At 41.7% G+C, this 27,495-nt stretch overlaps 2 protein-coding genes across 8 annotated transcripts in view; both read left to right on the forward strand.

Annotated features, from left to right (window-relative positions):
* The window catches only part of zfr2 (zinc finger RNA binding protein 2), a 28,239-nt gene extending 22,965 nt beyond the window's left edge, over positions 1-5,274 (forward strand). For all 6 annotated transcript variants that reach the window (XM_087836612.1, XM_087836614.1, XM_087836613.1 and 3 more), the window contains exons 16-19: positions 1,165-1,260; positions 1,522-1,633; positions 1,777-1,874; positions 3,887-5,274. In XM_087836612.1, coding sequence (XP_087692738.1) covers positions 1,165-1,260; positions 1,522-1,633; positions 1,777-1,874; positions 3,887-4,060 — 480 coding nt within the window. In that variant the 3' untranslated portion in view covers positions 4,061-5,274. The remainder of the gene's footprint in view (positions 1-1,164; positions 1,261-1,521; positions 1,634-1,776; positions 1,875-3,886) is intronic.
* A 117-nt stretch (positions 5,275-5,391) lies between these two features.
* matk (megakaryocyte-associated tyrosine kinase) lies at positions 5,392-20,725 on the forward strand. Of its 2 annotated transcripts, XM_006803271.2 has the most exons (13): positions 5,392-5,568; positions 5,705-5,804; positions 9,038-9,151; positions 9,254-9,369; positions 9,706-9,925; positions 11,234-11,327; positions 11,470-11,535; positions 11,619-11,718; positions 11,893-11,977; positions 12,706-12,779; positions 12,928-13,123; positions 13,285-13,371; positions 19,220-20,725. In XM_006803271.2, the coding sequence occupies exons 2-13, from the start codon at positions 5,796-5,798 to the stop codon at positions 19,433-19,435; spliced, it is 1,377 nt and encodes a 458-aa protein (XP_006803334.2). In that variant the 5' UTR covers positions 5,392-5,568; positions 5,705-5,795; the 3' UTR covers positions 19,436-20,725. The 2 variants fall into 2 exon arrangements, with proteins under 2 accessions (XP_006803334.2, XP_035769072.2); XM_035913179.2 differs by lacking the exon at positions 5,392-5,568 and having other exon boundaries at positions 5,579-5,804.
* Positions 20,726-27,495: the final 6,770 nt, after the last annotated feature.

A 27,495-nucleotide genomic window follows, 5' to 3' on the forward strand; every position in this document is an offset into this window, starting at 1 on the left:
TTTTCACGTGTCATCCGAGCGGCTCCCGAGCGGTCCCCTCTGAGAGTCGTCCACAGTTAATCGTGCGAGTCGTCACATCATGAGCCGGTGCATGAAACAAAATCTGGATCATTTCCGGTTGCGGTGGTCAAGGTGTGTGAGACGTTGCCCCACGCTGTTTGTAAGCTGCTGAGGTCATGAGCGGAGCTGTGAGCCGGGATTGAATCGCGAGGCTGCCACGGCCCACCCGGGCTTTTCCCATGACATGTCGTTATCTCTGAGCTATGTTGATAAAGATCGTGAGATTTCGTTTCACCGGTGGTTTCTGGTAAGAGGAAGATGCTGCCAGCCCACTGGCTGCTCTCTCTGTGGTTTGTGCTGCTGTTTCGTTACTTCTCAGGTGCTTCACATCGTTCTGTGTTGATCCTCTGCAGTGATAAGTGTTCTAGTTTCTGTTTCATCACAGGAGTAATTCTGTTTAACCAGATAACTTTACCATGATGAGACATTTTCTTGCTTTGACAGACTGTGTCTTTGGGCAAAAGTGCCATGCTTCCTTTATCACAGCAGCTGTAGTTGCAGAAAGAAAGAAATGCAGGGTGCAGCGTCTGAGCACGCTCAGTGTCTGCGACGGATAAACAGGTACACTTGGTCCAGTATAAGAAGGGAAGGTGATTCTTTACAAACAGCTGCAAGAGGCTGTTGTGATTCAGAGCTATACCAATATAACTGAACTGTAATGGAAACATTCAGACGTACAATGCTCAGAAAACCCATAAGCCACACCTCAGACTCTGCAGGCCTCACTCAGCATGTGAGATGTTAACAGTTAGAAAAAGTCTAGTACGGCTTGTTTCGAGAACATTTCTTCTCTGCAGAGAGAACACGAGCGGCACGGCTTAGCTTTGCAGCATTGCAGACCAGCGAACATCGAGATACGTTGCACCAAAAATTCCCACGCAACAGACTTACAAAGTCATACAGAAAGCCACCACTTCTATTTATTGAAGCTAAATATGTTTCTACAATCTACTGAGTCTGAGTTTTGTTAAATAAGTGATGACTGTGCAATATGTCGCGTTGTTGTTGCATTTAAATAATTTAGAAGCTGATATTTTTATTATATCTTCAGACATCCTTTTGAACATGACTGCATAGGCTTTTTTGTCTGCTTTGTTTCTGGAGGCTCGTGCCAACGGTCTGCAGTCCTGTGTTATCATCATTCGGGTGTTGAGAGATCTATGTCAGCGGGTTCCCACCTGGGGGAAGATCCCCTGCTGGGTAAGTGGCTTCATTTATCCTGGTTTTGCTTATTGATGAGGTTTTCTCTTTCATTTGTCTTGTTGTTTGTCTGCTTGGTCGATCTACGAAGGAACATTATGAAAAGCATGCTGAGCATTCATAACTCGGTCAGACTCGATTGGACTGTGTGGGAGGCGATAGTTTCATATGTCCTAAGCTGGTGTTTAATGGACAGGCAGTACGACAGTATACACGTGACATGTGATGTCTTCTTCCATTTGACTGTGTTTCTTCTTCCAGGCGATGGAGCTGCTGGTGGAGAAGGTTATCAGCAGTGCCACAGGCCCACTTAGCCCAGGGGAGGCAATGCGCAGAGTCCTGGAGTGCATCTCCACCGGCATCCTGCTGCCAGGTCTCACACACACACACACACACACACACACACACACGCTAAGGAAAGCAGTCGATGAATGCCACGTGCAGAGCTTAGTCGCATTTGCTTCCCTTTGAGCTGCTACAAAATAGCGATTAACTCTTTCTCCTCCCTTCACTCAGATGGACCAGGTCTGATGGACCCCTGTGAGAAGGAGCCAACAGATGCTCTGGAAAGCATGGAACTTCAAGCGAGAGAGGACATCACTGCCAGTGCACAGGTGCCCACACACAGCCGTACACCTGAGACCATCATAGGCACTAACAAGTAGGGATGGGAATTTAGCGAACCCGGTTCCAATATCGATTCAGTCCCTTCTCGTTGTCTTATCGCTCTGCTTTGAGAGTCACCGTTGCTAAGCAACATATCAAAAAGACATTACGTTCATCATTCATGCAGATTAACACAAATCCTTGTCCTAATGAGGACACACGTGTGACCTTTGTCTTAGCATTTAGGTGGGAAAACGCAAAGCAAAAATAAGAACCAGCACGAAGACGATTTAATGCGATCGCCATGGCGATTCTACTTTAGAAACATCAACAGGTAGAAGCTGAGCTGCAGCCCGGGGTCGGCGTTCGCTCAGCTTTTACTCTGGGTTCTTGGCTAGCTTAGCGTTAGCATGCCGTCTGTGCAGATGTTTGCAAAGAGCCAAAGTTGTGTGTGTTAGCAGTATGATGCAGTAGGGGTGGGCGATATAAACGATATACGATAGAAACGATATAAATTTGGCCAACGATAGAGATTTTGACTATATCGCTCTATCACGATAGCGCATGTTGATGATGTCATCAAGCTGCGCCTGTTTTGGTCGAAAGCGTCGCAGCGGCTACAACCATTATCATCTGCAGATTATGCCGGGCGACAGTCATAGCAAAGAGATGAAGCATTTTTTGAATATGGGGAAAGCCAAAAACTGCGCTTCCTCCACTTCCATAACATTGATTCATTAATGTTGAATTCTCTCGCAGCTGTTCTGTTCCCATGTTGTTGCAGTATATTAATAACTAACCTCGTATTGTGGATGAATGATCTCAGTTGTTGTCCTGACTGAAGTTTGGCCGTGTATAGCATCCTGCTATGCGATTGCATTTGTCCCTGACCACCAGAATCCGTCACGTTAACTTTTAATGAGTGGAAAAAAAGTTGGCGTTCATCCTCCAGCTTCACTGTGCTAATGTTATGCTAACATAGCTGTGTCGCTAGCAATCACGTAGCACAACATGTTTAGGTAGAAGCTAGCGAGCTAACTTTCTGTTAACTTCTAACTCCCTTAAATTTAATAAATTCTGTTTCCATGGATGTTAAACTTAATTGTTACACCTGGTAAAGCAGCAACACTGATGATTTAATTAAAGATGAAAGAATTTAGACCGTTTTTAACTCTCAGTATTTGTTTGACTTTGGGACCTGAAGCCGTAATGCTCTGACAATCCATCAAGCAGTGCAGCTTAACAAAGTTGTACTAAAACATTTTTTAACAGATTTCTGCCAAAATCGGTTCGAGGTCAGTAAGCACAACCAGCATTCATACATAAGGCACACTCTCGATTTTTGAGAAAATTAGAGGATTTTAAGTGCGCCTTATAGTGTGGAAAATACATTATACAGAAGAAAAGAATATATTGTGATATATATCGTTACCGCACGTGCTTCAAATTATATCGTGATATGAATTTTAGGCCATATCGCCCAGCCCTATGATGCAGTTGTTTCTGTCCTTGGTTCAGTTTGCCATTGTGCTGTCGTCCCTTTGTGCAGTAAAAATAAAAGTAATGTCCATATTTTTCTCCTCTGATACGTCTGAAATCGACTGATTGTACAACTGGAACCAGTGAGCAGGATTCACAGGCAGGCTAAAAATTCCAAGGAATTAGAGTACTGGATTCCCACTCCTGCTCAGACTTCTCATGTTCAACCCGACTGCCATAAAGAACATTCAGGAAGTTGTTCATAACATCCTCTGTAAAACTGTAATAACTTCTCGTTCTGTGACAGGTGAACACACCTGTGTTTCTCTATTATACCTTCATGCTTTCTTATTGTGCATATTTTATATTAATGCAATTTGCACGACTCTCACACAGTATCAGTCTCACTTTATAAACTTCATTTTTACTCTATTTTCTGTTTTATCTCTGTTAAATATGTATAAGCGTCTCTCATAGTATGAGGCTCCTAGTAAGCACTTTAACTTTGTCTATCTATCGATTGTATCCTCTCTGTTCCCAGCATGCTCTGCGGCTGCTTGCTTTCCGTCAGATTCACAAGGTCCTGGGCATGGAGTCCCTGCCAGCATCCAAGGCCAGCGCACGTAACCGCAAGCGTCGACGGGACGTCAGCGAGACGGGCGAAGGCGAGGGGGAAGGCAAAAAAGACAAGAAGGAAGAGGCGGCGAGTGCTTGACCTCTGCCTCCGGAGCAGAGGCATTTACTAGTTTAGAGACTGGTAGAATGTCACAACATTAAACGTTCTTTCTTTTCTCGAAAAACAATCTTAACACGCAGCTATACACGTACAAATATAACTTTGACTCTACATGTTACACATCTACCCTTAAACTGTGGGGGATGAAGCTTCGGAAGGAGGGAAGGGACTGACGATAGGTTGCGATTCCTTCTGATTTCTGTGTGCGGCGTGAATAAAGGGAGTAAACTCCTTTTTTTTTACACACAGTATACGAACCACCACTAATTTGCGTGCCGTTGTGTTGTTTGCTATGATGTTAAAGCCTCCAGTGCAGCTTAAACATCAGCACCTTAAACTTTATTTGCAGCTTTTCTCCGTGAAGAAAAAGCTGGACCCTGCTGCTCTTCGGGCGAGTTCAGTTTTATCCTCCCGACTCTTGAATTAACACTGGTGCAGAATATTTGCTGCTGAAACTGGTTTCTCAGATTGTGAAAAGTGGGCAGGAAGCTTTGAAACTGTGAGGGAGGTCAGATAAGGGTGAGCGAGCACAGTACATGAAGTGATCTTTACTTTGCTTAAAGGTAACACACACAAAAAAATCCCCACTGTTTCCAAATAAGTCTAAAATAACCGGCCCACCAAAGGTGACTTTCTCTGGTGATAGTTAATCTGCCTCTGAAGGGAGAAATCTTCCTTGGTGACGTTCAGTAGCATGCTGAGGGACTGAAGCACTTGAGAAATGATGTATGCAGCCATAATTGTATAATTTAAATAATATTACCTAGTAATCTTTTTTCTTCCAGAGTATGGTTAGAAGAAGAGAGAAAATAAGACTGAATACTTACTGAAATGACTAAATCGTTATAGTCCTTTTGACTTTCTTCCTTGTGCCTGCCTCATGTTATGTATTACTGATGAAGAGGAACAATTATGGGTTTTGTCTGCTTTGAATCCTGATGAGCGGTATGTCACAGAGACAAAGGAGTCAACGTTTTACGCACCTCTGGCTCAGAGTTGATGCGCATTTTTAGTTTTATCTTCATTTACCAACAGCATCACCGTATACTACTTGCTTATTTTATTTCCGAGGGATGCTGCGGTCTGTTTTTTGTATTGTTGAAACGGGAAGCGTGAACCTCTCTGTCCTATTATTTGAATGTCTTTGTAGTGTTGCCTAAAGTTGAGGGGAGATATTAAAATAAAGAGGAAAAAAACACATTGTGCTTTTTCTGTCTTGTGATGTAATAAAAAGCGTCACTGTGTCTCAAACTGCGCTTTCCTAAATATTGAGGAAGTGGTTCACGCGGACATTGAGCGCGCGCCGCCGCGAGCGCTCACACGGCTCTGAGATGTGAATGAAGACGAGGAGCGGCTGCGGACGGGCTGGAGACGATGAAGGAATTCGGCAGAAAATAAGTTTGACGGAGAGTGCCCGCTGAGGAGGCCTGAAGTCTGGTGGTTTCTCCTGCTGAGAGGCTCCTCCGCATCTCCCCAAAGAGCCGCAGGTACTGAAACATTTATGCCGACGAGGACTCGGACGGACGGCGCTGTCTGGGCGTTCATCTGGCTTTGGCTTCGACAGAGGCGGATTTATCGAACAGCAGCTTTGATTTGTACTGCATCTGTTTGCGTTTATTACAGGACAGACGGCGCTTTTTATTTTTCCTGGCTGTTCGGAGACCTTGTTTGCTCTCGGCCAGGTGTTCAAAGAATTACCCAGCCAGCCCTGCTGATGGCAAAGGTACGTACTGCAGATGTGTGCAGCTGTATTTCAGACTATAGGCTAACGCTAATGTGATTGATAATGTACTAAGTACATACTTCTAAGTACTCATGTCTTAATCCAAATTTACACCCGAGTGTCGGCACATTTAATTACACGTAAACCATAAAACCACAAACCGTGTAGTCAGGCAAGAAAACCAAACAAGTAGGATACAGGTCAACACAAACACACAGTTATGAACTAGAAGCCTGTCAGAATTTAAATCTTTTGAACCGTAAACACAGAGGGAACTGACCAGCTTGCGCCAAATTACCGAAAGCGCCCTCAGCTGAGATCTGATTCTCGGGACAGTTAAAAGGTCTCAACCTGCTCAGAGATGCACTGGTGGCCAAACCCTTTGAGTGCGTTATGAACTAATAAAAGGGTTTTTTTTTTTCCCCAATAAAGTGACTTCAGCACTATTTTGAATTCTCTATGTGCGTGTAAGGATTCAGGACGAGCTGAAGTTGTCCTGGTGATTCTGATCCTGCTGCAGATACAGAGTTCTGCGGTATCGCTGCAATTTTCTCAGAGCGAGTTTAATATGAGATTTTTCTAATTTTTGATATATATTTTTAAAAATGTAACGTGCAGTTCCGTTACAAATAATGTTATGGACTTTATTGTGTTTCACAGAAATAGATGATAAATATCAGAGTTGGCACCAGCTCACCGCCGACTCTGTCACTAAATCTGCCATAACATCGAGTCAGTCTGATATCAATCTCCGTTTGAATGAGGTCAAGTTGGCAATCACACGCAATGCGTTCCTGGTAATACAGCCATAAACTGTGACAAACTGCCAGAAATCACATATCTGTTACTGTCTACCTACACAGAAAAGTTTCTCAGCATCCTTCCTGTTCTGTAGGGATACAACCTGAATACAACCAGCTGGCACTCAGTCGCTGACTCATTCAAACTGACCGCAACATGTTGAAAATCTGTCTGCATTTATAATTTAGACAGCAGTTATTCAACAGTCTCCCAGAGAATGAGTCCAAGTCAGATTGCGACTGTTTGCAGAAAGGTTTCCTCCTGTCAGGCGACCTGTGCAGTTATCGTGCGATCACCTGGATGAATGTGACAAATTTAAGTACAACCAGCACACAGCCACAGATATCTATTTTTTTAATTAATGAATCTGTTTAATTGTTTATGCAAGGTGTTGTCCTGTTTTTGCTTGTATGACTGAGCCGTTAGTTTGCTTTGAATTAGGACGTTGGCTTTGTCAAGCCAAATGTGTCCAGGAATCTTTTGGCTTTAAGAGATTTAAGTTTTCTCGGTTGACGTCATCTCAGGATGAGATGAGAAGTCTTGTTCGTAGCATTCCCAGAATATTTAATTTTGTCTAATAAAATAGTAATATTTAGTGTCCCTGTATTGATACAATATTGCCACATTATGATGTATCATTTCTGTCCCCACCCTTCAAATAAGTTTAAAATCATGACTATTGAAGTGCTTTAATGGCAGTATTCTTAATGCAAAAGGACACATGTGATTCTCTGTTCCTTCATGCAAGTTCCTGATATTTGCAAAGGTTTTACATCGATCAAAGCTGTTTAATACATTAACTCGTGTTTTCGCTACCTTACCATGCAATGTTTCAAAAACGATGCTCATATGTCACAAACTGGCTATCATTCTCCCCCAAACGGAGCGAGTCTGTCATCGTTTCCATTTGTTTCTCTGTCTGTTTGTTCGAAGTCTGTCCACAGTTTCCAAGATATCATTCTCAGATTTTGCAGATACTAGCAGCAGATAATAACATTTAATTCTGATGGAAATCGGGCAAAGGTCATAGGTCAATCAGGGCTCACAAAATCACTAGCCCAACGTCCCGGGGCTAGCGATTTTTCCAGTCGGGCTACCAAAATCTATCTCTGCCCTGCCCGTCGGGCTATCATAGGAAGGAAAAATATATGTCAATGCTTTTGCGTTCTTTCGGAAATGTAGCTGAGTAATTATGTCATTGGCATCGGTGAGCCACTGTCAATATGTGATCCCACTCTAGCGGACAAAAACAGCCTTTTATATGGACGCAAACGCACGTTGCAACTTCTTATCTGGTGCACGTCTTTTATTTTGACAGCGAATGCGCGCATGCGGACCACTTATGTGCAGCCGTGTAAATAACATAATGTTCTGCCGGGTGTGTTGTTGGTTTTCCCTCGATTTCTGAGTCGACAGGTGCCTTTGTTACTGGGATCAGTCATTTTAAGAAAGGCCCCCATTAGAACCCATGAGAAAAGCAAGAAATGCATTATTGCTCAGTCTGCAATATCTTTCCCAGAACAAACACCAATTGCAAATAACAAACTAAAAATAAACCTGAAAATCTGTTTAGAACAGCTACTATGTTGCAAAGAGTGAACTACCACGGGCACAATGTAGCAGTCTTTGCAAACTTCAAAAAGCAAATGGCCTAGATCTTGGTTCCACTTGCCTCTTACCCGTGACTTCAGTGGAAATTTCAAATTCAGGATCTGACACAGACTGATTCATGTTCTACTCAGTTCTTACAAGTTCATAGAAATTTCTGTTCAATTAGAACCAAGTATTTGAGTTGATGATTGTAATTTTTATACAATGTTGTAATTTGTGTTTCAACAATTTTTTGATTAATGTTTTGTTTCCGTTACAATATTATACTTTAATGTATAATATTGTAACGGAAACAAAACAGGAAACAAAACATCAATCAAAAAATTGCTCTCTTTTTAAATTCGGGCTACTTAAATTTATTTTGGGCTACCAAAAACTGAAGAGTCCCTGCCTGAAGGGCTACCAGGGATTTTGAAATTTTGCGAGTGCTGTCAATAAAAGGAAATCAGTTGATCATTTCATGGAGGTCCAATATTTGTCGCCGGTAGATATATTTACTAAAATTCTTGGCCAAAAGATCCGATTCCAAAAAAAGGAAATTCTCATTTTGTTGGTGTATTTTTTACGTCGACCAGAATAAAGTCGACAACCAACCACCAAACCAAGACGGGCTGTGGGTCTCCAAAAAAGATGCGTTCAAATGCTTTGGTTTTATGCTGGTGGTTCAGTGGTCTCACAAATCATCACTACGATACACGACAAGTAAAAACGTAAAATAACACGTGTGAGTCCTAAAACAGCAAGTTTAGCAAAGCAAACTCAACGTGTGACTCACAGTCATGGGTCAGTGCCCTTCTCATAATTTCCCTTTGCCTCCTTAGATGAGTTGGGCTGCCGGTACTCAGTGTGTAGCCAAGGGGGATCACAAAAAACCCAAACCTGGAGAACTGCTGTACCGCAAAGGAGACATCCTCACTATTGTTGACACAACCACGGTACCGTCACTCACCGTCATGTTTTGCAGATGCTGCAGAGCTTTAGAGGATTTTTATTTGGAAGAAACTGAAACTGATAAAGCGAACTTTGCTCTTTTCTAGAAGAAGGGATGCTACAGAGCCAGACACAACACCACAGGAGAAGAAGGAATCATCAACGCCACCAATGTGCGTGAAAGAGAGGCTCTGCGAGTCGACCCCAGCCTCAGTCTCATGCCGTAAGTCACCTTGTTTTTCTCTCACATGAAGGTACTGAGGGCTCACGTGGGTGTGTTTCCCCCTTGTTTTCACAGCGATCACATGCTCGTCTCTTTATTTAGTTTCCATTGTGGTCAGCTCTTAACTCGTGATCACACATCTTAGACATGCAAACAAACACGGTCTCTGGAGTATTCACCCCAAGTTCCTTTTTCAGAGATGTTAATACCTGAATGCTTGATAAATGTATGTAACCACTTCCTGCCTGTTGAGTGATTTTAAAAATGTCATATTTGGCATCACCTTCACGAGGAACGACTAGTTTATGCGACTCAGCGAGCGTTGTCTTTCCTCAGCTGGTTTCACGGAAAGATCTCCGGTCCAGAAGCTGTGTCTAAGCTACAGCCAGCCGAGGATGGCCTGTTCCTGGTGCGAGAGAGCATCCGTCATCCTGGCGACTACGTCCTGTGCGTGAGCGTCTCCGGAGAGGTCATTCACTACAGGGTCATTTATCAGGACAACAAGCTGACCATCGATAAAACCCAGTATTTCTACAACCTCATCGATATGATAGAGGTAGGAGGAAATGAGCTCACTGGACACGTTTCTGTTAGAGATCCTGTTTAACGTGGACACAACTCTTTATATGTGAAAGAGCTACATGTAGTTTATTAAGTCCACCTTCTGACAGATCCACTCTCTGCACCGTTTATCGATTTACAACATTCAAGATCATTTAATTATCATCATGCAATGCAAGGTTGCACAGCTGGAGGTGCAGATTCAGCCGCCCCTAAAGTGCATGCAGAATTAAAATTGCCTTGGGGGTTCAGCTAGTAATGCTTATGAAATTATCTGGAAGGAGGACACAAGCTTAACCGTCCACTCATAATTCAATTCATGTGTATCCTCCTTCTCCTCAGGGGAAAGTCACCTGACTGGCTTTCTGTTCAGCTTTTTTAAAATTAAAAAATTGGATGATTTCCTCACTCCAGCCTTTACTTTCCAAAATAAAGAGCCTGCACTTGAGGGAAACGGTAACGTGGCGCTGCCACTGTTCCTAGTTAGCACCAGCTCATTAGCTTTGACCATAAAATAAGGGCGATGGGAATGCTGGCAAGAAAGGAAGAGAAAGAGGAGTGCTATCAAAATCCCCTAAGATAAGAAGAACGTGTGCACCAAAATTCATTGCAGTATTATTGTCTCAGTCTCCGTTTAATAGACACTGCAGGCCTGCTGTATTCAAGCTGTTCGTCAGCCTGAAGCCTCATCAGTGTATCATCAGTGACAGCAGAGGAAGAATATATTTAGTTCTCGTGTCAAAATGAGGATGAGATAATCAAATTCAGCCCTTTTATGGTTTATCAGCATTGAGCCGGTCTTTGTGTGAGGGTGCCGTCAGAGTTTGGAGGCTCCACAGAGATGGCAGCGCTCGTTCAGCAGCTTATCAGAGAGCTACAGATGGCTCCAGGCCTGAGTCAGACCAGCTGACTTACTCCTGCAGGAGAAGGAAGGACGGCCAAATATTTGAGCTGGATTGTTTGTCCGGTAGAGCAGTATGTCACATGATCTATCATATTTGTATACGTTGAGTTCAGTGCTAGGATTTAATTCAGTATTGCTCTTTGTGGAGCGCCGTCTATTCATAGGACTACCCTTTATGTGTTTGCACTTAAACCTACAGCTGTGACCACATTTAGGTTTCCTGAATTACTAAGATGTGTTATTTTTTCACAGCTCTCTGTTAAAGTTTAAGTGAGATTTTTCCATCTTAACCTCCCAAAAAATGTACTTGATCTTAATGAGTCAGTAATTCACAGGTAAACCAAGCATGATCACATGGGGTGGAAAATAAGATAAAAAGCTGAAATTGTGTCTTTGCAGTTCTATTCAAAGAACAAAGGCTCGATCGCTACGACTCTTCTGAAACCCAAACAGAAACAGGGAACCAAGTCAGCTGAGTTGGAGCTGTCTAAAAGTAAGTTCAACGTCAGTATGTGCTTCCTAAGAAAAGAGGTGAGCTGCTTTGTGGGGATGAGTCATGTATGTGAAGTATTTATAGCAATGATAATGGAAACATGCGTGAGAGGTTATCTGGTTTACGTATGTGCTCATTTTAGATGGATGGCTGTTGGACATTGAGAAGCTCACTCTGGGAGAGAATATCGGCGAAGGGGAGTTTGGTGGTGAGTTTTCGGTTTAAAAAGCATCAGGAACGGCAGATAGTTAAAGATGCAATTAAACAGCGTGTGTGTGATTCAACCTCCAGCTGTTTATGAAGGGGTGTACATGGGCCAGAGGGTGGCAGTGAAGACCATTAAATGTGATGTCACAGCTCAGGCGTTCCTGCAGGAGACCACAGTTATGACGTGAGTCCCAAGATTTCTGCAAATTCTGACAATACTGAAAACAACACAAGTAGTTACACGAGTGAATAAATGCATTGTGATCTTGTTTTAAATGTAATGCATCTGTAAGCCTGCACTTACACTTCCCGTTATGCTGCTAAATTCTTATTTTTAACGTGGACTCACTTCTTCCAGGAAGCTGCAGCATAAAAATCTGGTGCGGCTGTTGGGAGTCATCCTTCACAAAGGGCTTCACATTGTCACAGAGCTCATGACGAAGGTACAGCCAACATGTTTACAATTAGTAGCTTATCATTGGCCCCGTATATGGAGGAAGACAACAACCACCGGTCGCAGTTTTAGTCAATAGATTAACAAGCGAGATTTATAAGCAGCGATATTTGACACGTAGAGCTGGTTCCACCGTTTTGCAGCTGCGTTTGAGAAAGTGAATAAGAGAGATGGTATCGGTGGCGTCTGACCACTGAGAGCTCTAAAATGAACAGGAAACCAGTATCAGTGATACTATCTTGGTTCTAGCACCAGTTAAAAGTCTAGCTCCAGCATTTTGAACTAGAGTGTGAAAAACAGTGAATTACAAAAGTCAAGCGTAGCTGAACCGAAGGCATGAATAACGTGTAAATAAATATTAGGCAATGATAAAGCTGCAGTCAGCATAACTGTGAAACATAGAGGAAGTAAAACTCTATTTCCCTAGTATATGAGTCACAGGTGGGGAGCTTCAGTTTTCTCACAGATCGTTTCATTGATTGTTACACTGAAACTTCATTTTCAGGGTCTGCTGGTGTAAATAAGCAACTAAAGATAAATGTGGTGCAAAAAGCGTTTCTGCAGCAGGTGGTGAGGAAACATGAAAACGTCCTTGTTTGCAACGTTGGCTCTACTTTGACAGCCTCAGCCTTTGTCCCATATTTAATATGTATATTTGAACATTACACACTTTGTTTGATTTGACTTTTTTGAGCGTTGCGTGTTTGTCTGTTGCAGGGAAACCTCGTTAACTTTCTCAGGACACGGGGGCGTTCAGTTGTAAACTCTGTTCAGCTGCTTCGCTTTTCTCTGTGAGTGTGAACATCAAACATGGCCTTTCATTAGCAAAATCTATAGTGTGTGCATCAGTGCACGGATTGTTAATCAGTCTGCTGTACAGTGTGTGTGTTTAATAGTGTATTTTTAATATTTTTTTTATATGTGTGTGTCTGTTGTTAGTGATGTGTGTGAAGGGATGGATTACCTGGAGTCAAAGAAGCTGGTTCACAGAGATCTGGCCGCTCGTAATGTCCTAATTTCTGATGACAATGTAGCCAAGGTGAGCGACTTCGGCCTAACCAAAGTGGATTCCAAGGTGTCAGATAAAGCCAAACTGCCGGTGAAGTGGACGGCACCTGAAGCGCTAAAGAAAGAGGTCAGTTTAAGAAGGAATGCACTATGCTCGTCTTCTAAAATATTGCTTATCAAATTAAAGAATCAATCAAATTAAAGACAGGAAGGACTAAACTGATTTAAAAAGTATGTCCTAATAGAAAGCTGTTTTACATTTTGCACATTTTTGTCCTCATCCGGCAGAAATTCAGCACAAAGTCAGATGTTTGGAGTTACGGCATTCTTCTGTGGGAGATCTTCTCATACGGTCGTCAGCCTTACCCCAAGATGGTGAGTAGCACCAGTGCAGTCTGCTATCAGTGTACATGTGTGTTTACAGTGGTGCTTTACACGCATGTTAGTTGTGGTCATTACTCAAAAAACAAAAGTGTTACACATTACTTGTTAATTTTCTTAAAAGCATTACTTTACTTTCACCGTAATTACCAACGAACACGATAAACCTGAGACTGCAGTTTTACACACCAACACAAATCCCTGTCAGAATCAGGATTAGGGCTGCCACAAATGATTATTTTGATAGTCGACTAGTCAGATCATCATCCATTGGATGTACAGCATGCAGCTTATTGCACCAGCATGCATCTACTCTTATATAACTATCATTAGCTTACAGCTTTAAGTGTTTTTGACTAAAAATAAAGACAAGATGATAGTTTATTAAATTTTAATGAAATTTGCAGATTGTTTTGGTGAAGTTTAATAAACTCCTTGCTATCTAAAATATAACAGGACACCGGAGTAAATTCTCGAGCATCTCACACTTCTGATAATCAGCTGTCTGCTTGACGGTTATTCAGCTGTGTAAAAACTATAACTTTAATCTCAGCCAAACAGATTTACTCAGGAACAAATAAAACACTACAAAAAGCTAAACAATAACATTTTAAGTTATCTAAGTGACTTATATATCATGTTTAACCTGAGTAGCGAAAGACGGCGGTGGGTTTGAAAACGATTTGCCGGGAGTCCGGTGTTCTCACGGTTCTAGTTAGCCTAGCCCCCGGCTAGCTATCGAGCTAGTGGCTAACAGACGTCTCCGAAAACGTCGGAGCGCTTTTGAAAATATGTGGTGTCTTGATAAACTGAGCAGATATTTGAGGTTTACACAGCTACATTCTCGCCTGAAAATATGTTAAACGTTTATTTTGTGACCCAGAAAGAATAATAAGAGTAATATTAAAACTAACTAGCTGCCGCCATTGTTGGAAACTGAGCTGGGCTGCGCTATGAATTCTGGGACAGAGCTTCTTCTTCTTCGGGGTTTAACGGCAGCTGGCATCCTTGTACAAGCAGTGCTGCCATCTTCTGTTTCAGTCTGTTATTACACTCTTAAATCCTACTACTTATTCCTGCGTCTTTTGGGATCTTACAAAGCTTCAAACGACGCGTCGACTATTAAATCAGTCGTCAACGATTTTGATAGTCGACGTAATCATGACTAGTCGACTAATCGTGGCAGCCCTAATCAGGATGCACCAGTTTTACATGTAAACACAAAGCAAAGATGAAATCCAGCCCACAAAGACACTTTAAAAACACTTTAAAAACACTTTAGAAACGTGAATATGAAGAAACAGCTTGCCTTAGCGTTAGCATGCTGTCTGTGCAGATGCTAGCCAATAGTCAAAGCTGTGTTAGCAGCATAATGGGACTGGTTTGGTTACGGACAGTTTGTATTTCGTGCTCTTGTCTTTTTGTGCAGTAAAAGTGTAATGTCTATGTTGCTGTGCCACAAAAGCTGTAAATCAGTCCACCAGTTCCTCTTCTGAGCACACAATTTCAAATCAGCTGATTGTTGTGTTACTGTGTTACAAAAAAATTGAATTTGATTGCTCTAACTTTACAGCATGTAGAGAAAAACCTGCTCTCTGAACTCTCTGAACTTGTGCAGTACAGGAAGCTGCAAAGAGCAAACAGATTGTGAAAGGGAGGAACCACACTGCTTAAACACAGCCTTGTTTATCACTCTAATCCCCGTCAGGTAATATTTGATCCCCGACCTCCAAGGTGATTTGCATCTTAGCAGTTTAGTGAGGGAGACGGGATCAGTAGGATCAGACAGAATTAAACGGAACACCGAGTCCTCCATCTCTTTTCCATCGTACTTCAGGTGGTGTCTTTTTAAACGAACATGATTACCTACCAATTACAGCTTGTTTAACAAATACACGGGTTGATTATTTAAGTACGTTGGTTTTCGCTTCAATTAAACACTACATCTAATTAGTTAACACTTGGCAAAGAGTAACAACAAGAGTGTAATTGTGTCTGTGTGAACTCCACTATGCAGTACAGACAAAAGTCTGCTCACGTTATCTTGAAGACAGCCTCCACTGAGAGAATAAGAAGTCTTCATTGCAGGTTGTAAATTGTTATATTTAAGGCTGGTTTACCCACGGGTTGGTTAGGGTCAGATTGATATAAGCAGTGGTCATGTTCATGGTGAACCAGAGCTTTGTTTGTTGTGATAACTGTATCTGTATTTATAGAGTAGAAATACATGAGCTCTGACACAAAGGCTGCGTTTACCTATGTGCATTAAATGGTTGTTGCTAAATTAGTAAACACCATTTAGCATGCAGGGTGAGCAGCTTCCTTCGCAGTTGATGTGCAGCACATTGGCCCTGCTGGGAGGAGCATGTGTCTATTGAGGTTACAGGTTTGGTGTTTTGCTATGCTGTGTTATCTGAGTGGCTCTTTTCTAGCTCCTCCAGTTGAATTCGAGGATGAAAGCAAAGAAGAAAGCTGAAGATTGTTCATATATGTAGGGCTGTTCGATATAACGATATATATCTGATGACGATATAAAAACGTCTATGTTTCATTTTACGCTATCGTTTGTTTCGTGGTGTCGCAAAATAAACTGTTTACGGCAATATTTTTTCATCGTTTTTGATGGTCACTGTAGCGGCTATATTAATTTCTTAAAGTTCTCTCTTTCTCTTATATTTAATATAACCACACTACGGACGGACAAGCACCTGTTTTTATGCGTTGTCGTTAACAACAACGACGGTAACAGCATCGCGTGTCCGCTTGTTTATGTTCCACATAAACCTTTCACAATAAAGCTCAAGATCCTGTTGAGACTTTTCAAAATAAACTGAATCACGTAAAAGCAGATTATTTATGGATGAGAAGTAAAAAAGACGCCAGGTGCTAAAAAATAAAGCTTAGACTCAAACGTTAGAACAGGCTTTTCCCCGCAGCACGCCGTGTAATAAATACTCACAAAGAAAACGGCGCCGTTACAACTTATGTCTAAAAATGTATCGTTTCATGCATCGGTTAAAACACTCGGCTCCAGCTACATGACGCGCAGCTGGAAACACTTCACGCAAGTCGAACTGCCCGAGATTCACATAATTTACAATAAATGTTACATTTTTGTGATTTATATCGTTATCGGACGATAGATGTTTTATATCGGGATATGAGATTCTGGTCATATCGCACAGCCCTACATATATTCCCTCTTTTTAGTCCAGTAGTTGTTGAAGTTGTTAACTATTGCCATACTGGCTCGGACATCTTCTGGCTTAACAAGCTCGATGTCAGGACATACTGATGAGAAGTACGTCATTGTTCCCCAACCGAGAACATCTCATTTTCCATGTATGTGTCTGTAACAAGACAGGGAATTGATGTAATACCAGCTGACCCAGTAAGAGCTGTTACAGCCAGTGCATATGGGAGCTATGGATAAGCAGACGACCCACATTTACACTGACCATGAAGTACTTGGTTGCCTCTCGCAGTAACATCTGGAGATCCAGAGGCTACGCCACAATGGGAATAATAATGAGTAATGAGTCGACTCTGGTAGAAGATGCAGCTGAACTACAGGATGGAGATTGTGGCCCGACTCAAAGCATCCACACAACCAAGGGCACCACTGCCCCAGCTTACAGATGAACTCACAGACGCTTGCAGACATGAGCACAGCTCAACTCACTATCATCAACACCAGATTCAGTCAAACTAATATTTACCACTGCCACAGAAACCAGAACCACAATCCAGGAGGAAACATCCATGAGTACATCAGGAATCTGTCCCCAAGAGATCAGCTGCTCCAAGAGTGCCTCGGGCAGCTGAAAAAAGGCAGTGACAGATAGAGGTAGCTCAAGAAATCTACCAGTGGCTAGAAAAAGCTGGCCTAATGGACAACACAGGTGCAAGGACGGGCCCAAGACACCAGATCCACGGAGGCAGGAGTCTACCACAACTGACAGGACCCAAGTTACAGGCTGTGCAAAGGTGCTTTGGAGATATTGGACGTATAATAGTGGAATTTAAGATATAAGCTGGGACAGTGTACAGGAACGTCTGTGTCACATACGGATTAGAAGTCCCAAAGTCCTGATGGGAGGTGGTTGAGAACAACGGGGTTAAGGTATTGGGACCTAATGTTCCAGACAAACAAGCAGCTGCTGGTCAGCTAAGCAGACATCGTGGTTGTTGAGAATCCTAGTGAACAGAAACAGGTAGAAGGAGCACAAGCCCCATGGGCTGAGGAACATCTGAAGGGGAAAGCCGAGTGGTCAAAACCCGAACCTGCTCCACAGCGCTCATGGCTTCAAACTTGGTCAATGACCTAAGGCACACAGCAAAGACAAAACAGAGTGGCTCACAGTCCTTATTCGACCCCTATCAAACATCTCTGGAGAGACCAGAAAGTGTCTTTCCACAGAGAGTCTGCGTGCAACCCAGCTGAGCTTGAGAAGAATGTCGGAAACTCCTCCAGTCCACGGGTACAAAGCTCGTTGCATCACACCCAAAAAGACTCACGGCTGTTGTTGTTGCCAAAGGTGCTTCGACTGAATACTAAGTAACGGGTCTGATTAGTTACGTAAATCTGTTATTTCAGGATTTTTACAATAAATTTAGAAAAACATTCTGTTGTCAGTTTGTGATTAATGATAAAATCAATGATAACATCTGGTTGACCTCTGTTGACCTCTAGAAATTTTTGTTAATATCTTTAAAATGATAGTAGCACAAACAAAAAATTTTGCAGCACAAACGTTTGACATCAATTTTCTTTGATTTGGGTAATGTGGGGGGGGCTGGTTGACCTTTTGACCTTTACCTTTTCATTAATATCTTTAAAACAGAAGCAGCACAAACGACAATTTTAGCAGCACAAACCAGCACAAACATAGCACAACTGATTGACATCAATTTTGTTTGATTTAATTAATGTGGGGGGGCTGGTTGACCTCTGATGACCTCTAGAAATTTTTAATAATATCTTTAAAATGATAGCAGCACAAACGACAATTTTTGCAGCACAAACGTTTGATACCACTTTTGTTGGGTTTGAAGAAGGTGGGGGGGCCAACTTCACTCACATGTGTAGGTGTGGACGCAGCGTAAAAGAGTTAGTAATTTATTTTCTTACTACCTGCAGATTACTTGTATTTGCTTAATTGTTTACTAAATGTTTGAGGTGTGAAATAAACCGCAATTGAGCAAATATGGGTTTGTGTGGTTGGAGGATGTGTTTGTGCGTGCGTGTGTGAGTGCGCGCGAACATTTTTCTGTAAAACAAAGGGGGGCCCAGCAAAAAAAGTTTGGGAACCACTGATTGACAGTGTTGACATACGCACTCAGTACATCCCACCGCGTCTTTGCTGGTTCCTGACATGCAAAGTAAATAGAAACTCAAGCTTCTTTCAGCTTTTGGCTTCTCCTTGGAGGAAGGGCAAGCATGTGGTTGTGAGTCCTCTCTGACCTGCACTATATCAAGATATGGTTAATTGGCTGATGCACTTGAGGTGATGCACTTACCTCAGCCGACCCTACTCCTAAATCCTTCTACCTCACCTCTTCCCTGACAGCCTGGTCTAAACATGCACTCCACCCCCACAGTGGTTTTGTTGTTGCTTCACATCAACAGTGCAGGTGTCTGTCCCTCAGTGCTTTAAATACAACAGACAATGATTGCAGTTCTGCATCAGTGCAGCTATCATTGTTCAAGTTTGGATTGTTTCTTAATATTCTGCAATTGATTTTAGTCACCATGAAAACCTGTTTAACACATTTAATGTATTAATCTTCTGAGATAATCAGTTCCCATGTCAAACATTTTCCCGTTGCTCCTCTGCTTTAGTCTCTGCAGGAGGTGAAAGACAAAGTGGAACAAGGCTATCGCATGGAAGCTCCAGAAGACTGTCCTCCAAGTGTTTACTCCCTGATGAGGGTTTGCTGGGAGCAGGAACCTCGGAAAAGACCCGGATTTCACAAGCTGAGGGAGAAACTTGACCGAGAGATGGAAAAACTCAGCCCGGGCTCTGGGTCAAAGTCTCAAGATCAGAGCGGATCTTGATCCTGAATTATTGCCCTGCAGTCTGGGATACAAATACAAGCTGTTGGACCGTTGAGTTTTAGAGCCACAAGAGTTTTCCTGAGAGAAAAGACGGTGAACTCTGATCATGAATGTATGTGATGCAAGATGGTTGGAGCCACGACTACACCAAACTTCACCCGTTGGGTCGCGATGGCCTACCTAACCTGATAAACTACGGAATAAACCGTGAAACGCTTTTGTCACGACAGCTGTTGGATGGATTGCAATAATATTTAGTGCAGATATTTATGTTCCTCTCAGGATGGATTGTAATAATTTTGGTAAACCCTTAAAGCAACACTATGTACATTTTGCAGAGCAGTAACAACAGAGTGGTGTTTACAGGATTCAGCCTGTCCGAGTTTCTGCTTCTTTTATAGCCGGTTGTCAGTTTTAGGGGTTTTGAAAGAATATGTGCACTCCGAGTCCAGATTAAGCAGCTTTCACTGTCCACAGAAAGAGGACAGGAGCTTTCAGGTCACATGTCTAAGAGGACACAAGCAGAGAACAAAATATCTGTGCAGGGACGAGACTGTGACTCTGATGTACCTGTAAGGAGCTCGATCCATTTGGTTGCTCTTCATTATACAGGCTCTGATTTATGGTGCAATTTCCCCAAATTTGTCATTTTTTTCTGAAATTAGGGTCAAATTTTCAGTATTTGAAATACACGAGTATTTACTTCCAGTAGAAAAAGAAAATAACAACTTTAAGATCTTTTTAATGGGTGCCTTTAGAGATATTTAAGAAATTCTACTTAGGGACCAAATGACATCTTTGGCGGTCGGAGAGGAAAGGACAAATGCTGTTATAGTCAATTATTGTTACGGGCTAAGCTAGCTTTCAAAAGCAGCTTTGGCCTGCTCTCTTATTTATAATCCTATAATCTAATAATATAATCGTATCTATCTTATCTTTTAAGATAACTCCGGAAACACCACTTAATTGGTCAGAGTAATTTTTTTCTTTCATTCTTGTTGATTTTTGTCTTTTAGGCCTTCATGCATTACTCATCAGCCATTTCAGGTGTGAAGCATCTCTTCTAACCTGTAAACACAACTCAAGCATATTAAAGAGAAATCCCCAAAATAACGTGTGATTACAGAGTAACAACAGGAAACCTTTAAACACGAGGAACTCGTGAAGAATTTAAATCAGCAAACGGAAATTAGACCCTAAATTCAGAAAAATCATATTTTTAAATGTATGGAACAACTGCATGTGTTTCTTTCATGTTCTATTTATTAAAGTGCACATATGACCTGTTTTTCACCACGTGATTGTCAGCTGTGATTTTTTTAGTTTAGAGATTTCTTGGTATTACTAGAAGCAAATCTTGGAGCAAAATGAAGCCTCTTTTTGGATTGTTGTTGTGTCACACGACCAAATTGAAGATGTCATTTGATTTAAGTCTTGGTAAGCCTGGTACTGTCCCAAGAGACGAATCGCAAATTGAGGCTTGATCCTCGGTCTCTTGTTATCCTTGTTATCCGCCGCGATTTGTTCAATCTGCTCTGTGTAACAGGATGAGCAGCAATTTTCAGCGAAAGGATTTATAAAAGAAGCAAATGTTGAAATGTGCTTCCTCTGCTGAGAATGATTTAAACATAATTGTTTTTTCACGAGCATCACATGTTTTTCTGCTCGTGTGTGTGTTTAGGTGTGACCGAGCTTTCATCCAGGTATCCATATGTCGCTGGGTGAGCTGATACGTTTTTCTCAGAGAACCTAAAGCTTTCTAAGGTGCACGTTCTGGTAACACTTAGCCAACAGCTAATCTGCTGAAGCAGAATTGATAGGGACTCAGCTGTTGGCTTCAGCTGTTCCAGGATAGGGAAAGTTAGGCGAACAATACGATGCAGTCCCACGTTTTTGTTCCGAACTCTCTGACCTCACATGAGAGCTTGAAGCATTGACTGGCTGCAGTCCTCCAATTAAAACATAACCATCTCATATTGGGCAAATTAGCTGTAACGCCCTCATATTTCTGTTTGCAGAGCCTTTTTGTCTGTAGTCTAAATTTCGTTTGTGGAAAGTATTGTATTTGAATTTTCCAGCTTCATTAAGACTTTCTAAAACAAAACCAAAAAACAGTATTTAAGCTAGTGTGTTAAATATGGCTGTAACAACCGTCAAATTAAATGTCTTGACACATGACGAATCATCCAAATCACAAAAAAGCTGGATAAATGACGAAGTTTCTCCCACTGAATCAACTTTTTCCTGAACCCTCAACATAAAGATTAAAGCTCTGGTGTCATCACTGCTTCCTTTCAGAATATAATTTGCTGGAATGCACATCAAAAACGAGACACGTGTCACTGTATTAACAGTCACACTACAAACAAAACACTCTGCGGGCATCAGATTTGTTGCGTATACATAATGTTTTGTCATGTGTGATGCGTTAACATCAAAGGGAGCAAAGTCATGCAAATGATAAATGAATGAATCATGCAACACAAATAGTTACATTGTTATTAGTAACAGTTTAATGTCTTGCTGTTGTCCCTGAATGTTATTATTATTGAATAATATTAATAATGATTATTGTTATTATTACTTTGCATCAACCAGAGACAACATTCACTGCTTTGGTTGCCGGCGTCCCTACGGCTCCTAATACACTAATAACTTATATGGACGTTTGGTGAATCCACTGGTACTTTTCCATGTGGACTTTAATTCGCCGTGCATGTGTTAGTGAACAATCCCCGGTTTCTGCCCCACCCAACAATCTGTATAGGTGCAGCAGTGTGAAAAGGGATCATGGGGACTGACCTAAGAGGGTTTATCTTGGAGTGATTTAAGTGGATTGTGGTCAGTTCAGATGGTCTAAGGTCACAATCGAAGCACCAACCAAGCTCCTTGAGCCAATTGAGGTATTAGACATAAGATGCTCTTCATAGAAAACGCTATCGTCCTCGCAGCTACAAATTCCAGGAAAACCACTTTTCTCTGCAATTAACTGTAACCCCATCCAACCGTGCGCCATCGGGCTCACTGATATGCTTATAAATCTGTGTGTTAGATCATTAACATTTAAACTGGGGGCTCAGTCTCGGTCGTTGTGTCCTTGGGCGAGACACTTCACCCGTTGCCTACTGGTGGTGGTCAGAGGGCCCGGTGGCGCCAGTGTCCGGCAGCCTCGCCTCTGTCAGTGCGCCCCAGGGCGGCTGTGGCTACAATGTAGCTGCCATCACCAGTGTGTGAATGTGTGGATGACTGAATGTGTAAAGCGTTATACAAATACAGGCCATTTACCATCTCTGTAGAGTTTTGCTTCATATTTTCAGAAATATTCAACCACAGCATGGATACGAGCTTCTGTGTTATTCTGTCCATCAGGAGTGCCAGACTCTGAGAGCTGTGATGTTTGGGATAGACATCCATAGGTCTGGGTGTGTTTTAGGAAGTTAGATGATTCTTTTCCTCCAGGGGAACTATTTCAGTACTTCAAGAAAACCCTGAAGTAGATCAGCAAGCACAAACCTAAGATCCATTTAAGTGGAGCTGTTATTAATTAGAGGTGGGAAACAGCAAAACATGATACAATATTATTGTGATGTTGTTATTGTCACATTTTCCAATATGCTCCAATAACATTTATCGCCTTTTTTAGTTGCAAATTACGTCCTCGGTGTCCGTGCATATCTGTTTATCCAGTATGATAAAGATATCTCACTTCATTTATTTTATCTGGTACAAAGTTATATTGTCAAACACAACAACACTGTCACTAAAACCTGCCATGGGTGTTGTGATCAAAGTCAGCAATAATTTCAATCTCCCTGAGAGTGACTGTTGACAGACTGAGTCAGACTGTGATTGTCTTGATGCGTTTTCAATCATCCAGGTAAGTAAATCTTTGCTTCTAAGAGCGACTGATGGAGAGTCTCAGATTTAAGCCCGTGTCGTCCCCACTACGTTTTCTTTAGGTCAGAGCGAACAGTCAAGTACAGCATCTAAGAAGCTCAAGCTTAGCACAGTCTTTATGTGTCTGAACACTCGATTGCTCTCGAAAAAGTAGATGAGCTTTTGTCATATTTGTCTTCATGATGTTCTTACTCATCGTTTAATTATTTCTCCAATGAGGACTATTCTCACCTCATGCTTCAGAGACGGCAAAGCGCATCACTTCCTTTTCTAAAATCCACACAAACGTCATTGACTTTTCAGACAAGATTTGTTTCTTCTTCCTTCCTCATAGACACCGTTTGTGCATCACGAATGCTCAGAGGAGAACTTCTCCAGCTTCACAGTAAACTTTTGTCTTCCGTCCAACAGATGCAACGTTTTATCTGTTAGGTTTTCCTACGCATACTTTAATTATAACATGCTGTAACGCATTGATGGCTTGCTGATGTAAATCATTATATCACTTAACATGAGAAATCGGGATAAGCCCGCGCTTATCCTGTGACAGGGGGCAGCTGTAATTCAATTATGAATGCGGTAAGAGCAGCGTCTGTCTCTTGGGTAGAGTCTCACAGTAGAGGTGCTTGCGTGACAAGGATGTTGACAGAGTGAGTGATTAAAACAGGTTTTTGTAGGGGTTAAAATTTGGCTAAAGGTGGATGATTGTGTGGTTTCATAGAGCGGGCTCTTGGGCCCTTTTTAAAACAGATGCTTATTAAGCAGGAAGGGTCCAAAAAAAGGTGCATTTTTTAAGCTAGTACATTCGGGGGTGTTTTGGAAGAAGCAAAAGCCAGAGGCTGTGTCCTCTGTAACATTACCTGCCTGTTCCTCCAAAGTGTAAGTAGTAGCTTAAACAATGTGTTTAGGGCTACGATTGTTAGCATTTCCAGCTAGCTAGCTGTAGAAACTGAGCATAGCAAAGGAGCTAATCACTAACTGTTTAACATTAGCTTAAAGCTTTGTATTTAATTTAGTTTGCAATCAACTTCCAGAGCTCTGAAAGCGCGTCTTCCTTCTGAAAGTGTTTTTATTTTTAAAAAATTTGGAAAGAAATGAGCTGGAAACACCCGAGACTCCGACAGAGATTTCAGCAGTTCACTGAACGTAACTGAATCAATTTGCTGAGCACAGGAGTTACAGTAACTATTAACTGTTGCAGACAGCTGCCATCTTAAAATGATTGTGTGAAGCGAGGTTGGCTGCATAGCTAGCCTGATAGATACACAGATACTCTTCAAAAACATTAAAAAAGTAAATAAATATAATACAAATTAAGTCAACACTAAATTTTTTACTTATTTTTGGTGTCATGTGAGTGTCAACAAAGATTTTCAAGTTCTTTCATTCAAGAGCCAGGAAAAGTTTTTAAATGTTCATACATGTGTGTGTGTGTGTGTGTGTGTGTGTGTGAATGAACGTATCCATGTAAACACTGACTGCAAATAGCAATGGAGCTGACGTAACCATGGAAACACTCAGTAGTCTTGCAGATAGTGGAATTGTAACCAACGCGAGCCAATCACGAAAGGACGCTGTGTGTGTGTGTGTGTGTGTGTGTGTGTGTGTGTGTGTGTGTGTGTGTGCTAGTTTACTCTCAGACGTAGACATCTTCAGACACATGACTTTGCCTTCCTTGTGATACTTCCACATTTGTCCCACTTCCTTTCTGGTCCCCTTCCCTCTTTTTACCTCCTGTACTCCCCCTCCTCTCTCCCCCCACTCCCCCTAACAAGCTGACACTGTTCATTTACAAGTTCGCTGTTTTTACTTCTAATAGGATCACGGGGACTTACACTGTCATCTGATAAAACTAAGCAGCTTGATAACTACACTGCCCCTTCTTAACCAATTTCTGCTCAGTCGGGATAACAGAGAAACTACGTGAGGTCAAAAATGTATCAACGTCATCTCAGGATAAGTTAGCACCTTAGTCCATCATTGCTTTATAAGCTTGTAGGCAGTGAGATGCAGTCTTGACTCTGAACTAAGAGGAATAGTTCAGAGAAAACACATTTCCTTTTTGTGCTTCAGCACTTAATTTATGGGTTTAAATCTATATGATTATTTGTGTTGTTTAAAGGCGGCTCTAATATTCTGTTATTACACCGAAACTGAATCTCTGCCATGGACCCGACACGCTTTGGCCTTGTTTAGATAACATGAGTGAATTATGGGCTGAAAACATACCTTTTCATTTTGTTAATGCATTGGCTACAGCAGTACTACTGCACTGCAGTGGTGTTGAAAACTTACAGCTGTCGATCAAAATCAGCTTTAAAATTACAGATTTTTTTATTCTACTCATTCTTCCTTGACAAAAACTAGATTACCCACAATGCATCTACACCTCTTTGGTATCCTGCTAGTGGGAGAGTAAAAAATGTTGATCAGCTCACTTGTCTCTTACTTCTTGCTGTCTTCACCCCCACATTAACTTCCCTGATGTCCGGAGGTGTGAAATAATGAAGTGTAAACACACTGTAACTGTTAGGTAGAGTTTCCAAACCCATGATTTACTTGAGTGTTTATTTTTACTCTTCGCTCCTTCATTTTAAGCCATATATCTTTACTTTGTACTCCTTACATTTTCTTTCACTGGTTACTTTAGTTTTAAATCCTTTGAGGGGAGTTATTGAGTGTTTAACATCCTAAATAGGAGCTGTAGCTCAGAAGGTGGAGGAGGTCGTCTAATTATAATTGGAAGGTTTGATTCCCGGCTCCTCCAATCAAAATGCTGAACCCTACGTTTCCCCTGATGCATTTGAGTGAGTGCGTGAATGGGTGAATGAAAAGATGCTATAAAAGTACCAGTTTACATAAAAACACAGTGCATCCAACACCAGTGCTTATCATGCATGACAGATGGAGAGTTGGAGATGTTAGGCAGCATCGTCTACAGTCTGTTTAGGTGTGAAGGCAAAGTCACTCGTTCAGCTTTAGACTTTGATGCTTTGAGCACATTTGAACTTTTAATAAAGAATTTGTATCAGTGCTTCATCTTCTCCCGGAGCCTTTTTTCCAACACAAGTGTCTGTACTTCTGCTTAAGTGAAGAATGCGCGTAGGTTGCCAACTCTGCTCAAGTGACACCAGATCACATGGACAGGACTCGCTCGTTGCCGCCGTAGATGGCGGATGAGAAAGCTCCAAATTTAGCAGGGTGATCTGCAGGTGAAGCGTTTGCTGTCTCCACTGACATGTAAATAGACGTTTTCCTGCGGGGCAGAAAAAACACAGTCCTTTGTAGCACAGAAGTGCAACATAAAAACAAAAAGACTGCGACGAGGAATTTGAAATGATCACGGGACAGTTTCTTCTCAAAAAACAAATTTGCATTTTGATCTCCCGTCAGAGCTGTGTCGACACGAATCTGAGGAAGGTCCGAGTTTTAGATTCAATTGTGCGTTTATCTGTATCTGTCTTTATTTTGAGATATGTCTGAGGTCAGAGGAAATCTCTTTAGCGTCTTTAGAGTCGGTGCTAATTTCTGTGACGCTAAGCCAGGGTCAACTTTGAGGTCTGTGGCCCTCAAACTCTGTGCCCTACCCCTCAGCCTTTTGCGCTGCGGTCTCTTGAAAAACACCACTCAGTCAAATGAAATAACCCTGAGGTGATAACGTCCCTTTACGACTTCACTTACCACACGTTTCTTTTTCTGCTTCTGTGAAATAGTTTGAATCTATGGTCTTAAATGGACGTGGCATTTTTAATCAGAGATTGTGTCGACGTTCTGTGTCACCACAGGTATTTTCTGTCACCTATTCCACTGTTTAAGCATATTTTAAATCTATTTAGTGGGTTTTCCAAAGCCGAGGCAGTTCTTGTCTTTGTTACAGTTTTACACTGCAGGAGAGTACAAGCTTCAAGTTCCACAAAACAGGCTTATTTTGACTGATTTGATTAACTGTGGAGCCATTAAACCCAGAGGTGGGTCGAGTATCCAAAAATTGTACTCAAGTAAGAGTAGCATCCCTTTAAAATATTATTACTCAAGTAAAAGTGAAAAGTAGTCGTCAAAAAAGTTACTCGAGTAAGAGTAAAAAAGCGAAAAGACTACTCAAGTAGCGAGTAACTGTTTGAAATGTCCGATTTATTTTTTAAATAAATGTTATCAGACAAACA

The sequence above is a fragment of the Neolamprologus brichardi genome, chromosome 23, assembly GCF_056152115.1.
Source record: "Neolamprologus brichardi isolate AB-2024 chromosome 23, ASM5615211v1, whole genome shotgun sequence".
Taxonomy (NCBI): domain Eukaryota; kingdom Metazoa; phylum Chordata; class Actinopteri; order Cichliformes; family Cichlidae; genus Neolamprologus; species Neolamprologus brichardi.